Raw genomic sequence first — 14595 nt, forward strand, 5'->3', positions numbered from 1 at the left:
CCCCCCCAGACAGTTTTCCACTACTATCAATCTCTTTCTTATAGTATTATAATTGTTCAAGGTCACCTTATGAGTGAGATCATATGGAACTCAGTTCTTTGTTTCTGTGATAAATCACTGAGTATGATGGACTCCAAATCCATCCAAGTTGCTGCAAACTCCATATATTTGTCCCTCTTTATGGCTTTTTAATCAGTGCTAAAGAGCTACTTGAGGAGGGGAAGGAAGAGATTGTTGGTCATGGAGGGAGGACGTTTTTGACTAATTGTGTGCTTAGTAGCTTCAAGAATTTTTTTTTAAAAAACCTACTGGCAGGTGCAACTTTCCCTCAGCCACTTCTGGCTGCCACTGAGAGTTACTGTGCATACTGCATCATGCTGCAGAAACTCTGGAATTTTCGGGTAAAAGCCTTTAGAAATGATCTGTGAGAGAAAGAGATCCTGGCGTGTGCAAACCACTTTAGAGTCCAGTAGTTCTAGATGGGGTTGAGTCTCTAGTCACCCTGCTAACTGAGTGTCCACTACCACCTCTGACTCCTACTTGGCTTCTACTAATGTTAAATGGGAACAGCTGCCTTCTCGGATCATAATAAATATGAGTGTGAAAAGTACTCAGGAGAGTACCTGACACATGTTCAACTCTCTGTAAATGGTAGCCATTATTAGGAATACTCTTATTGTCATTATGTTAATCATCTAGGCTTGATTGCTCTGAGCAGAGATAGAAATCCCATGAAAAGCAAGGCTAGGCCAGACTGAGTGGTATTGCTATCTATTTTATTTTCATGCCTTTTTCCTGTAATCTTAAGTCACACATTTTCTATCTACTGTGGTTTTGAAGGTCATCTGGAATTGATTTGGCCCCATACCATTTCAGCATATCCCCTTTGCTAACCTGTGTATTAGTATTATGATTGTTGATATTGACAGAACATTATGTTCCAATAATGTTATATTTACGGCAAGAAAATGAAAATTCTTCAAGGAACATGCACTTCAGTAAATACATAATTTAATAGAAGCTGGTTATTTTAATTATCCTAGTTATTTGGTATCAATTTCCTATAGATGTATCCAAATTCTCATAAATGTTTCTTCTAAATGTATCCAAATGCAGCACATAGATTCTATGGACAAATTCTGGCAACTATTTGATAAACTGTCTTCTGAAAATTTCTACCTCTGAACCTAATTTTACCTATTCTGAAAGTGTCAACCCTTTGCCTGTAGTAGGAATATATTAAATCGATGATGCTAGAATATCTACTGAAGAAATCTGTTTGAAGTAACAGATAAGAACTACTGTGAATTTTGCTTCTGTTTAGTTTCAGCAGGTAATTTGTTTCCTTAGCCAGTAGTAAATTGAAGTCCAAGAAAATTTAGGTGCGCTTTACATCTTATTTAGTGGATTTCTTATTTGGTCTGATTTCTCTCTTTTGCTTGTGTTTTTAGGCTCAGCTATGTGAATCACGCAGAGGATCTGGCCTCCAAGCTCCTACAATGTTCCCCAAAGAACAGACTATCGGCACAGGCTGCCTTGAGCCATGAGTATTTTAGTGACCTGCCCCCACGGCTATGGGAACTGACAGATAGTGAGTGTGACAAATCTGTAATATCCAATCAAAGCAAAGACATAATTTAGCACCTATATGTAACATGCACGTGGAGAGAGTGACGTGTTTATGCGTGCACAAATGTAAGATAGTGCATGTTTGTGAGTGCGTGGCATACACACGTATGTGTATGTGTATGCAGACAGAGAAAACAGAGGACAAGGGGGGCCATGTGTATGTATATTTAGTGGAATCTTGCCATTCAATTGCTAGCTTACCAGACACAAGAAGAAAATGGATTCCTTTTTTGCTATCTCTGCTCTGCAGTCTGCAGCTGTGCGTCTTTGTATTTGATTATGTGTATGTCCAAAAAAATGATCTGAGCGGTCATAAAGGAACAGGAAAATATGATTTACATATTTAGTGCTTTATGCATACAGTACTTTTTAACTGGCTGCAGTACACAGAGGAGAAGATGATTCATGTCTGTTTGATTCTCAGAAACCATCTTGGTTGTAACAATAACCTTAAAAAGGTCTGCTATGCAGTGAGCTGAGAAAACAGTTGGCAATTGGCTAATGCACTGAATTGACATGTATGAACTGAAGACATGTAATTCATTTTAATGGCAAATGCTCTTGGTGTTCGAACAGACAGCTCTTCTCTGGATCTTTTAAAACAAAACACATTCCTGGCTTTGTTTTGTTTTGTTTTTCCAAAAGTGTTCATATTTGCACAGCCTTTTTCAATTACGTTTTAAATATTTGAGGGAGGATTTACGGCTGGGAGGATCTCAGCTTTCTTCCAAAGTGTGAAACAGAATTCTTGTGAAATTTTGTAAAATACTGTTGCAGTAGGAACGTTTTTGTTCGTTAGTGATATGTTCTTTTCAAAGAACAATTAGAGATATTTCTTTTTATACACTTTTCTGATTGCCTTAAAAATTAATGTACAGCATGTATGCACAAATCTTTATGATATATTTATTAATCCTTGGGTCTACATCATTTAGAGTAGACATAAAGTTATTTCTTTAGTCTCTTAAATTTTAGGCTTCTTCCCCCCGCTCCCCACTGTAATAGTGAATCCTTCTTGATGATAATAACTATTTTGGATCTAAGTATTTAGATATTACTCTTGGGTATTTCCTACCCTAAATGTCTTTATGATATCCCACATTTATTTCTAATTATTTTTTTAACCCCAGAGTTACTGTAGATGTATTAATCTACTACTCCCCATATGCCGAGCAGATTCTCATGAACAACTCACATGTTCCCAGCTCAAGTTTACTCTATTGCCTACCCTACCTCCTCTCAAGGTCTCCCACTGATTATTACAACAGCTATCCCTAGCTTTCAAAAAGTTAAAGATGACATTCCTAGAGAAAAATAATGAATTGGTGACACATCTTCCTATACTGAAAGAAAAAAAGTGATGTAAATAGGCTCATTCGTTTATGTCTCATCACACTCAAACATATGGCTTGTTTTCCCGTTTAGTGTAGCTTGTAACTTGATACCACTCCTCCTTGGTGACATCTCAATCCCATCTGACTCGATGATTGAGTTTAAGCCAGGATTTTGATGGTCTGTGAATTCTGAATTCTGTAGTAGTACTTTTCTGTTAATATGGACTTATTACCCACTTGCCACTTAGTTTATCAGCCGTGGTTAAATCCAGTTCCTATCAGTGAATAAATGCTTCCACATTATCACTCGGCAGCAGACTGCCAGCGGAGACAGCCTTGTCCCCATCATTAACAAGCACAATGTATGCAGAACACCAGAGGGGAATTAAAACCACAAAAAATACCTCAGGGTGGTATTTTTAATATGAGAATTTAATTTGTAATTTCACAGATTAAGAATTTTGGCTGCATTAATCCCTTTATCAGCTCACAGCAGGCTATTTGCAGAAGCATAACCATAAGGCGATATTCATTGGCAGAAACACGTCTTTGCATAACGTTAACATCAGGAGCAGTGAAACCTTTTGAAGGGGGGAGAATAAAGATGAAAAATCATTATATTTTTAAAGCAAGATTCTACTAAATGCCTCCGGTAACAGTTTTGAGTTACAGAAATGCTATTTCTGTGTCTAGAAGATAATCATTATGAAGCATAAATCCAGTTGGAAGAAAGGACAATCCCAGTATTAAATACTCCAGTCATTTCCATTTAGAACAACGTGGCTATATTTGTAAACATGTTTACAAAACAAAGAATTCCCAGACTTTGGGAGTTAGTCCCTGTAAGTCTAGTGACTGGGTTTAGTGACTCTATTTTCTAGGTTCATATTCTGTAGACTATCTTTAGAAATTCTTAAAACCTTTAAAGTTAAACTTCGTGTTAGTCTAGAGTCTTGTCAGAGTTCATCGTCTGGCACATGGCAGCAGCAGTTTCCCGGGTACCCCCACATGCTTTCTTTTCAAGGAGATTTGGAAGGAGGTCCTCCTGGGAGGAAGTGTCGTGGAACCAGTGAATGGATTATCTTCGCATCCACGTTGTGGTTTAGACTCTCAACTCCAGACACTTCTCTGTCTTAGTCTGCTCAAACTGAGCTACAACAAAATCCCATGAACTGGGTGGTTTAAACAGCAGACATGTATTCCTGTTAGGGATGGGAAGACCAAGATGAAGATGTTAGCTGATTTGGTTCCTGGCTTGCAGAGGGCCACCTTGCTGTGTTCTCACAGGGCCAAGAGTACAGTCTCTCTCTTCCTCTTATAAAGCCATGAATCTCATCATGAGCCCCTCTCCCCCCTGACTTCCTCAAACCTTAATTATCTCCCTAAGACTCCATCTCCGAAGACCGTCATATTGGGAGTTAGGGCTTCGACATATGAACTTGGAAAGGGTCATAATTCAGTCTGTAGCACTTTCATTCGGAAAGATGGCCTACAGAACTTCTTAAAGAATAGAAGCAAAAGGAAACACTTACGCAAGCAGGAAACAGAATCAGGTTAAACGGAGAAGATGGAAACCAAAATAAGTTAAAAGTGGGCTCAAGCCTTCTTGGCCTACTTTACTGTATCTGACCTGTGAGAAGAGCCCCAGGTGTTGTTGCAGCCTGAGTAACACAGAGCCCTGCAGTTGTTCCCTAGATTAGTGTAAACATGAAGTTGTATGTTTATGCCAGACTCTTGCTTTGGAAAAATACATAGCAGTGTACCATCTTTCTTTATTGTTCTATTCCTTAAAACCTCATCAAGTTGCATCACACCAAAATATATAGATAATGCCTTGGTGTGCCACTCACTGAAGCAAGAACTCTAAATGCATTAAGCAAGAATAATGGTGCAGTTGCCTGGGGACCAAGCAGTTAAAGCTGGCTACTTCTGGTGGCACCCTGTCATTCTCCCTCTGTCTTGAAACCTAGCAGCCTTTCCCCACTTCTCAAAGATTTGATTCAGGGAAGTAAATGGAGGACTGATTTAGAAGAAATTCATGATTTTTTTCCCAAATACACCATAGGGCATTCTCCTGCGTATACTATCAAGTTACATAAATAATTGAAGCTGAGCTACCCTTGTCAAAGTAAATGAACAAAATACACTTCACAGCACAGAGTCCTTGGTTTTATTGCACTCATTTGCTAATTTGCAAAACTCAAACCCAGTAAAAGAAGGCCAACAAATTGGTCCAATGTGAAGAGCATCGAACTGGGAATCAGACCACCTGGATCCTAGCTTCAGCTCCACTGTTAACTAGCCAGGGAACTTTGGACAAGCCTCAGGCTATCTGTGCTTCCGATTTCTCATTTAGAGAGCAAGTGATATGGACACCATTAATCCCAAAGGATCTCTTCAGCCCTAGGGTTTGTAGGTTTTCCCACATATTCCTGTATATGTTCTCGTGTTATCCTAAAAAAGCACGATACCCTTAATGTAGCTCCATGTCATCTATTTAAAAATTTAAAAAGCACATTGGTTTCAAATATGTTTGCTGCCTCCAGTTCCTAGGCTTCCATGCTGTTGTTAATACTTTGCAACTAGTCTTTTGTGCCCACAACTCAAGAACTGCCATTTTCAAAGTCTCCACCCAATGGTCTTTTTCCTGCTTGTTGGCAGATCCTGCACAATTGACCATCATCTTCTCCTAGCAACACCTCCTTCACTTAGTTTCCAGGACAGGATTCTCTTGTGGTTTCCCTTTAGTTTAGAATACTAAACTTTCTTTTTCAGACTACTTTGCTGATGTCTCCTCATCAGCCAGACCTTTCGCATTAGAGTGTTCTTGGGCAGAAACCTCAGATCTTTCTATCTGTACACACTCTCTGGATCCTAGATGATCTCATCTAATCTCATTATTTAAATATCTTCTCTAGACTGACAGCTTCCAATTTCCATCTCCTGTTCTGTTTTCCCCGACTCCAGACTTGCATATCCAACTGACTACTCAACGTGTCCATCTAGTAGACATCTCAACATAATATTACCAAAACTCTACTCCTTCATTTTTCCTTTGAACATGTTCCTTCTGTAATCTTACCCTTGTCAGTCCATGGCAGTGTCATTCTTCCAGTTGATGGAAGCTATACTCGACTTCTCCTCTTTTGTCACACTCCGTATCTAATTCTTCCACAGATCCTGTTTATGCGACCTTAAAAATATAGAGAGAGTCTCACCTCTCCTCACTTCACTGCTACCACCCCATGCTAAGTCACTTGCTATCCTCTCTCTCTCTGGTGTTTTACAGTGGCCTCTAACTGGCTTGCCTGCTCCCCTTCTTGTGTCCTTAGAGTCAGCTCTTGTTCCCTCTTCTCCATTTTATACTTGCTCTCCCCCGTAAGCATGGCTGTCCTTTCACCTCCTATGGGTCTCTGTTTAAATGTCTCTTTTTGAGGGAGCCTTCACTGACCATCCACCCCAAACTTCCAGTTTCTCATCCCTGATTTATTTTTCTTCATAAGATTTGCCACTATTTGATATGTTATATCTGGTTGGTTGTTGCCTGTCTCCCCAGCTAGAATCTACAAGAACAAGGATTTCCTTGCATTCTGATGTATTTATTTACTACAGGATTCTGCAAATTTTAGAACAGTGTAGAGCTCAATATATATTTCTCCAATGAATGAATAAAAGAGTGGCACAAAGAAAGGGCAAAATATACTGTTTCCAAATCCAAGTTAATCATTCTAGATCAGAGAAGTGTGAAATGTCTTCAGAGCTGCGGGGAAGGCAGACTGTCCGATCGTGTGTATATGTGTGTGTGCCTGTGTCCACTTGACATCTCCACAATGTTCTCTGTGCTGGACATCCAGAACTGCATTTAAATTGTCATTTTTTAAAAAAGAAAATATTGCAAATACATCTCTAAATATATAAATGGAAACTTTTCATTCTGTCCACAGTGTCTTCTATTTTTACCATCCCAAATGTGAGATTACAACCAGAAGCTGGGGACAGCATGAGGGCCTTTGGGAAAAACAATAGTTATGGCAAAAGTCTATCAAATAGCAAGCACTGAAGAGCACAACATTCTCAAGAGAGCACAGGTAAGGTGACCTACTTTACTTGGAAAGTAATATTTAATGAATATTGAATCGATTTCTTAAATGAAATATTTCAGACTTTTTTCCCACCTATCTTATGAGTCTCTTGTGTTTATGATGACATTCATCAGTCTACTGAGGCAGAATGCTGTCGGTTATTTCCATATTTTCAGGTACCTACAAGATTCTGTTCAAAATTATATTTTATATTATACTTTCATCTATGCAAGCATTAGGCAAACCGTTTGAGTCATAAGCAAATCATTTTAACTACTCACATTTTTTCACTGAGATTAGAAGAAGATTCACTTTGGGCTATGTGTAGGCCACAGACTTGCTTTGTTTGACCCACACAATTTTTTTACATTCGTTGCTCTCATTTTAAAATGGGGATATCTACACACACATCTAATTTTCCACTTTTTTCTGGAGAAATCAGCAACTCTAGCAATACTACATTCTCATTCCTACAAGAAGTTTTTATTTGTAATCCAATCGTGGCTGAGTCTATGAGAGCAGACATAGACTCAGCTCTCATTTGGGCCACTTCACCAGTTTCTGACTCCTTCTGGCCTCTGGTACAAACCTTATTGTGATGAAGCTTTTCTTTTTTACTATCCAATTCTTTGACCTCTCCTATTCTGCAGGTAGGAAGCATAATCTAAATATGGCACCTTCTAGACATATCAGCCTGTCCCAGTCATCACATCATACGCATTATACCATGACCAGCTGGAGACGGCAACTTCTGAAAAGGCTGTCTTTCTTGAAGGCCAGATGGAAATGTCTGGTTTTTTTGAGAATTTTATTTTATATCTCCTTTGATGTCACATAATTTTCTGAAGCAGATAGAGAACAAATGTTTTTGTGTACTTGTTTGCATAGAGAAGTACATGTTTATTCCTTGCTTCTACAGACATTCAGTAACTAAGTGTTCAAGTGACTCAACGGATATATACAGGCATTGTAGGAACTCTTCTTCCTTCCTCCCTCTTAATGAAATATGTTAACAGGCTAAATTGACAGCAGGGTAAAGAGAGCAAATTAAGATGTCCACATTGTCTTGTGGGTGATCTGGCAATGTCTTGAGCTATTTCTGGGTTTTAGCTTTTATATATCCTCAACATAGGGGCCGATTTTGCTTCTTAGGAGTATGGTAGTGATTTATGAATGATTTGAAAATAAAAGATTCTCAATAAAATATGGTGTATAAATGATAGTCAGGAGATGGTAACTGTTAAACTTGCCACACTTCACCGGTAAGAGTAAGAATCTTCTTCAGGTTATTTCTCCCTATAGGATAATAGGTTACCTGGAAACACAACTCTATTTACTTAGTTTCATTTGCATTCCCATTTTGAATTTAAGTTGTTTAGGCAAGAGTAGGGCTGAGTTTTTTAGTTACCTCCTGATTCTGAGAATGGCTTTGATTCATGAAGGTTGCAGGGATATGCTTTTTACAAAGTTTTATCCAACATTATCATGATGTGGGCTCTAGCTATAAATCTCTTAGCCAATTTAGTAGAACAAAACATGCACGCGAGCCAGTCTGAAGTTCAATTGTAGGGCTATATTCCTACATCTTGGCTCTTCTGAGATCTCCTGACCTAAGCCTGGCCTGCCAAAGATACTAGAATGTGTTTCAGCTCAACTCCTCCTTATACAATCAAATCAAGCTCACTGAACAGGAGCATTGCCCAGGAAGTCTCAAAAATTGCTAATTGAAAATAGCAATTAAAAGGTGCTCAGAACTACAAATCATCGGTATTTGAAAGCCTTTATAAAAATGTATTTTCTTCTAAGTATACTTTCTAAACTAGATGTAAGGTTATATCTGCAAAACAGAGATTTTCCTCTAGAATTACTTGATAATAATATAAATGTTTTCTCTATGAGTTTCATCTTTTTCACTCCAACTTCCAAAGCTTTAATATTATTGTTGTTGTAGTTTTCTTCCAAGTCCAAATACCTTAGCTTGATTCAGCATAATACTGAGGAAACATCTAAATTTTATTTTCTCAAAAAAGCTGCAGAGAAATTGAATTCTAAGAATTTTGTGTCAGCAGAAAAGGGCATTTTAATTTCTCAGTTTCGTAGATTTTTCAATAATGGGGCAATTTTAGAGATCAAGTAATAGTGCCTATTTATTGGCTTGATACATCTTATGGAAGGGCCTTACTCTGACCAATCACTGAATATCAAATTAGGGACATTTAGAGCAAAATGTCTACATAGATACGGTATTTTTAGAGAAAAATATGTAATTCTTTGATTTTGTTGTTGTTTCTGAATCCATTAACTGTTTAGAGTAGTCTGTGGCATCTTAAATCTTCCACAAATGTCCTAGTTCTTTGTAAAGCTCAGAGAGACTGGGAAGAAGAAGGAAGGCAAAGAAGTTAGGGATGCGAAGAAGCCAAGACTGTGGGCTAGCATTTTAGCCACCTCTCTTTGGGGAGATACATGGAGATAAATGTGGAAAATGAATTGTGTCCCTTCCATCTTTGAAGCGATAGAGAACTGAGCAGACAGGAGTGTTTCAAGTCTTAATTTTTCTCACATACCTTAATGTAACATTCTTTCTTTCCTTGCATACTAAGGTCATTTAGTTAATAATTCCGGATTTGTATAAATTGGCCTTAGTGGAAAAGTTAATGTGATGCATTTTGCTTTGCAGCAGAAAATAATTTTGGTTTCAGAATCTTGTAACCAAATTTTTAAAAAAGAAAACCAGCTGGGCTTGGTGGCTCAGCCTATAATTTCAGCACTTTGGAAGACCGAGACAAGTGGACTGCCTGAGCTCATGGGTTTGAGACCAGCCTGGGCAACTTGGTGAGACCTCATCTCTACAGTAAATCAAAAAAATTGGCCGGGCATGGTAGCGCGCACCTGTAGTTCCGGCTACTTGGAAGATTGAGGTGTAAGGATCACCAGAGCCCAGCAGGTCAACGCTGAGGTGGCCGTGAGTGTGCTATTGCATTCCAGTCTGGGCGACAGAGTGAGACTATGACTCAAAAAGAAAAAGAAAAAGAAAAAAAGAAAACCATAAACACACCTAAGTTAAAAATGGGATAGATACCACTGGATGATCAAAATACTGTGCTTCTTACATTTTGTTATCCTCCAAAGGTATTAGTAGACTAAAGAATTTATGGATTATTCCCACTCACTTTATCAGCACTGAAGGGTAAGACCCTTCTAATGTCAGAGAGAAACTTAAATGTACATAGACATTTTCCACAAGGAAAAGACCAGGAACTGTATTGAATACCACAACCATTGGTGTATTTGCATACAGTGATACCAAACACTCACCTGTGATGGGCTTAATTCCACATTCATTCTAAACTGACGTAGAATGTGCTTGGTCATTCTGTCTACTTCTCTGTTTACTGAATACAGGGTTTAAAGTGGTCTCTACTCTTCTAGACATCTGTTTTATGATTTTTCTGCACTAGTATGTGCTTATTGTGAAACATCTCTTTTCTGTGAATCAGTTGGTTTTCACACCTCATTAAACTCATAATAAATTCACAAATCTCTGTCTAGTGCATGAAATAATGTTATTTGGTTCAAGTGTAAGAAGTTAACTCCATGCAGGTGACCCTCTTCTTTTTTAGCATAATATTTTTTGCTAATCAACATTATTGAAGAATTATGTGACAGTGAAAAAAAACTGTCAGACTCTGTCTGCTTGACTCAGTCATTAAGCAATAATTTCCCCAAATAGTCTGTAAGTTCAACAGAGTAGAATGCTCAAGGAATTGTAATGAATAAGATAAAGATGCTTTTAGAAACCAGATTTTAGACAACACAATGCACTGGTGCCTCTGTGGCAGCACTGAGCCAAACCTTAGGAGAACAGTCCTCACGCTCTGGGGCACCTGGAGTTGTTCTCATGCTCTGGGTCACCTGGAGTTTCTGCCATCTCAACTCTGGAAACTGCTCCTAGAGAAATAGCCACTTATTGCTCTCCTCCATGCTGTGACATTATGGCGGCTCATCTTTTCTGTCTCTGCATCAACTAACTCTGCTTTCATCTTCCCTTCACTTCAGGGCTTCTGCTGACTTGTTTCTGCTTATTCATGGCTCCTACTTATTATCATTTCTCTTTGTCCCTCTATTTCTGGGGCAGTCTACTGCTGACCTCTTTCTGCGTCAGATTCAAACCCTCCTAGAGAGCAGCTCTGATTGATATAGCCATCATCATGAAGCAGAGAGCAAGGCTGCTGTGTCTCACCCCTATAAACTGCTGGCCAACTGTAGGCTGCTTCCAGGTCAGTCTCTGAGCCCTGATGCAGTCAGCTAAGCCCAGGACTAGGTGGCCGACCTGTACTTAAGGAGCCCTGCAGAAGAGAATTCTGGGCTCAGCGATCTCGAAGCCAGCAGTGCAGCTGGAATGTGCCCTGACCGGCCTGCATATGACCAAGGGAACAATCAGATGAGCGCAGAGACTCCAGTTTTGATACAGTGACAACATCTTCACTGTGTGATATTTTGGGCTATTGACTAAAGGTCTTTTTAAGGCATGTTGTACTTTTTCAACTATAGGCACAAAAGGAGATAATACCCATTAGCATTAGCACTTTCACCATATAAGAGATGCAAATGTTAGGTCTAGCTTTTTTTCAGTAGCAGAAAGATGTCTGGGTTGTTGTTTTTTGTTTTGTTTTGTTTTCTGCAAGAACAGCTATTTTCTTCATGATCCTACAAATTGTTTTTCCTATCAAATGATGATCGTTTTATTATCTGTATTACCTTATATAGTTGACAACAATTGTGGAAATAACAAGCAGAGGGGAAACAAGCAAATGTTCCTTGCACGTTTTATCTGAAAGAATCCAGGGTTTTGTCATTCCCCCTACATGACTGCAGATTTTTTTTTTTTTTAATTCTTATTTGGGAAATTGGTAGAGCTTTGAACCACAAATGCAGTAATGCATATTATGAATGCCTAAATGAGAAGAGACTGGAATATTGTTAGTTTCCTCCTTACCTGCACTCCCTTACTTTAGCTTTCCCTCTACCTGGGGAGTCTATTCTCTCCTTTAAACACTAATGTGAAATAGTAGGCTGGGGAAGTTTGTCCTCCCTTCTCTGTCTCTCCACCTCTCCCTTTCTTTAGGTCAACTCTGACCTGTACTCTGCAACACCACCACCCTAACCCATGCCTGGGTAAGCAGAGGACTCTCAGGCCTCACTACCTAATTTTCGTAATGCATTATGCCCTGGAATTGTCCCAAAGCAGAATGAAAATAAAGTTCTGCCATGCTTCCTTCAGAGTGCATTTTAAAAGTATTTATTTCTTTATTTTTATGTTGACATAATTTGAGATTTATAGAAAAGTTGCAAGAATAGCAGTAAGAATTCCTGATACCCTTCACCAAATATTAACATTTTGCTGCATTTGCTTTATCATATCATTCTTTCTCTTTTTCTCCTCTCCCATCTCATACAAATGTGCTCACACACACACACATGTTGTTTTTCTAAACTATGTATGTTACTTAAGTGAAGCTTCATTATCTTTAAATATTTCATTTTGTTTTTCTTAAAAACAAGGAATTCTGAGTAGGGTTTTTTTTTCATTTTTATTTTTTTAACAGAGTCCCACTCTGTCAGACTGGAGGGCAGTGGCACTGATGAGTCTTGACTTCTAGGCAGTCCTCCCCTCTCAGTCTCCCAAATAACTGAGACTACAAGCTACAGGCATGCACCACCATGTCCAGCTTAATTATTATTATTATTTTTGTGTGTGTGTGGAGATGAGGTCTTATTGTGTTGCTTAGGCTGGTCAAGTAATCCTCCCACCTCAGCCTCCCAAAGTGCTGGGATATTGCAGGCATAAGCCACCATGCCTGGCCTCATAGTGATTTTTTTGTAGTTGTTGTTATTTTATTTTATTTTATTTTTTGATGTCTCATCAAGTTGCCCAGGCTGGTCTCGAACCCCTGGACTCAGACAGTCCTCTCCCTCGGCCTCCCAAAGTACTGGGACTGCAGGCATACGCCACCACGCCTGGCCTAGAGTACTATTTTTTAAATGAAAAATAATAATAGTTTTGGCTCTTTTCTTCTTCTCTTTTTTTGATTGAGAGTTTTAAAAGGCAAAATGACTAAAGAGGGGAAATGCATTTTATGCTCTGTAAAGTGGTTCATCAGCCCTATAGATCCTTGAAAATTGGCTGTATCTTTGTGATTCAGCATTTCCCGGCCAGATGAACTTTCAAATTGGCGGGGGCGACAGGGTGGGGGAATGCAGGGAGGGAATAGCACTTGCATCTTCTAGCTTTTTAAAACCCAAATTAATTTCTTAGGGACTATTTAGCCAGCAGCATAATCTGAGTGAAGCTTTCTTGTAAATACTGGGCACAAGATGCAGTGTGGCTAGTAACCAAGCTCTCCATTAGAAGGAAGTTAGCAGTCACATATAGAAAGTAGTGAGAATCAGCTCAGGTGCTTTATTTCTCCTTTTCATTTAATGTTGATTCTTATGAATTTGGGATACAGAGGGAATTGTCTATGCCCTAAGTGCACTGTATTGTATTATTAATACCAGGATAGCAGCTGAGTCCCACTAGACAGTCTTTGTGGTCTGCTGATACTCTAAGAAGTGTCTAAGCATAAAAGGAGACTGTTTGAGCTGAAGTGGGCTGATGGTGGGATGACATTTGAGTGCACAGAGGACAATGTATAAATGACAGTGTCGAGAAGGGAAGGCAAAAAGATGCTCGAAACTATTCCCCTTGTCCCATGGATGCTCACCACTCCTCCTGAGATACTGCTCACAGGGGAGCCCTGTCTGGGTAGAAATGGGGATTGAGATTGGGGGGAGGGCCTTAGGACAAAAACCAGGCTTTCAGATCCTCAGACACATTAAAATTCTAGACAGATAGCAAATGTAATGAAAACCACAACTTAAATGTATTTCAGTAAACAAAGGTAAACATTTTGACTGAATTTTTACAAGTAAATTAACAAAATGTTTTCAATACTATGAGATGCTTCTACGAATAGACCTTTTAAAAACATCAAATTGATTGTGCAAACGAATAACTTGCAGAGTCTCTTTTGGAGTTTAGGACAGCTGCTTTCTCTACCAACCTACATAAATAAACACACTCAATAAATTCACACAGCCAAGAAGAATAGTTTTTCAGTCCTGGAGTTATGATAACATTATAGATTAGTCAAATGTTTACTTTTCCATTTAGGGAAATAAAGCACAATGTCTAGAACAAAAATAATACAAAAGAGTAATTGGTAGAAATTTATCTCGTAATAAACATTATCATCATGCATGCCAAGCATGGAATCAGATTTTGCACTGGTAACTTCCATACTTGGTGAATTTCTTCCCTTTAATTTATCGCCATTCTTTTCATGTAGTTTGCTTTATGTATAGTGCCCTTGGATTTTTAATTGCTCTGGATTATCATTTTCAACGCAATTAGTAAAATGCCCCCAATTACATATAATAATTACTATAAATGGGGCTATTGGCCTAATTACTATAAATGGAGAAAGATGTGTGATTATCATGTGCAATTA

General features: G+C 38.7%; 1 protein-coding gene across 4 annotated transcripts in view; it reads left to right on the forward strand.

Annotated features, from left to right (window-relative positions):
* Window positions 1–14595, forward strand: part of CDK14 (cyclin dependent kinase 14) — a 503831-nt gene that overhangs the window by 412744 nt on the left and 76492 nt on the right. For all 4 annotated transcript variants that reach the window (XM_021713156.1, XM_008059636.2, XM_021713157.1 and 1 more), the window contains 2 exons: window positions 1452–1591; window positions 6908–7051. In XM_021713156.1, the coding sequence (XP_021568831.1) occupies window positions 1452–1591; window positions 6908–7023 (256 nt within the window). In that variant the 3' untranslated portion in view covers window positions 7024–7051. The remainder of the gene's footprint in view (window positions 1–1451; window positions 1592–6907; window positions 7052–14595) is intronic.

This window comes from Carlito syrichta, unplaced genomic scaffold, assembly GCF_000164805.1.
Source record: "Carlito syrichta isolate Samal-C Ts95f unplaced genomic scaffold, Tarsius_syrichta-2.0.1 Scaffold304306, whole genome shotgun sequence".
Classification (NCBI taxonomy): domain Eukaryota; kingdom Metazoa; phylum Chordata; class Mammalia; order Primates; family Tarsiidae; genus Carlito; species Carlito syrichta.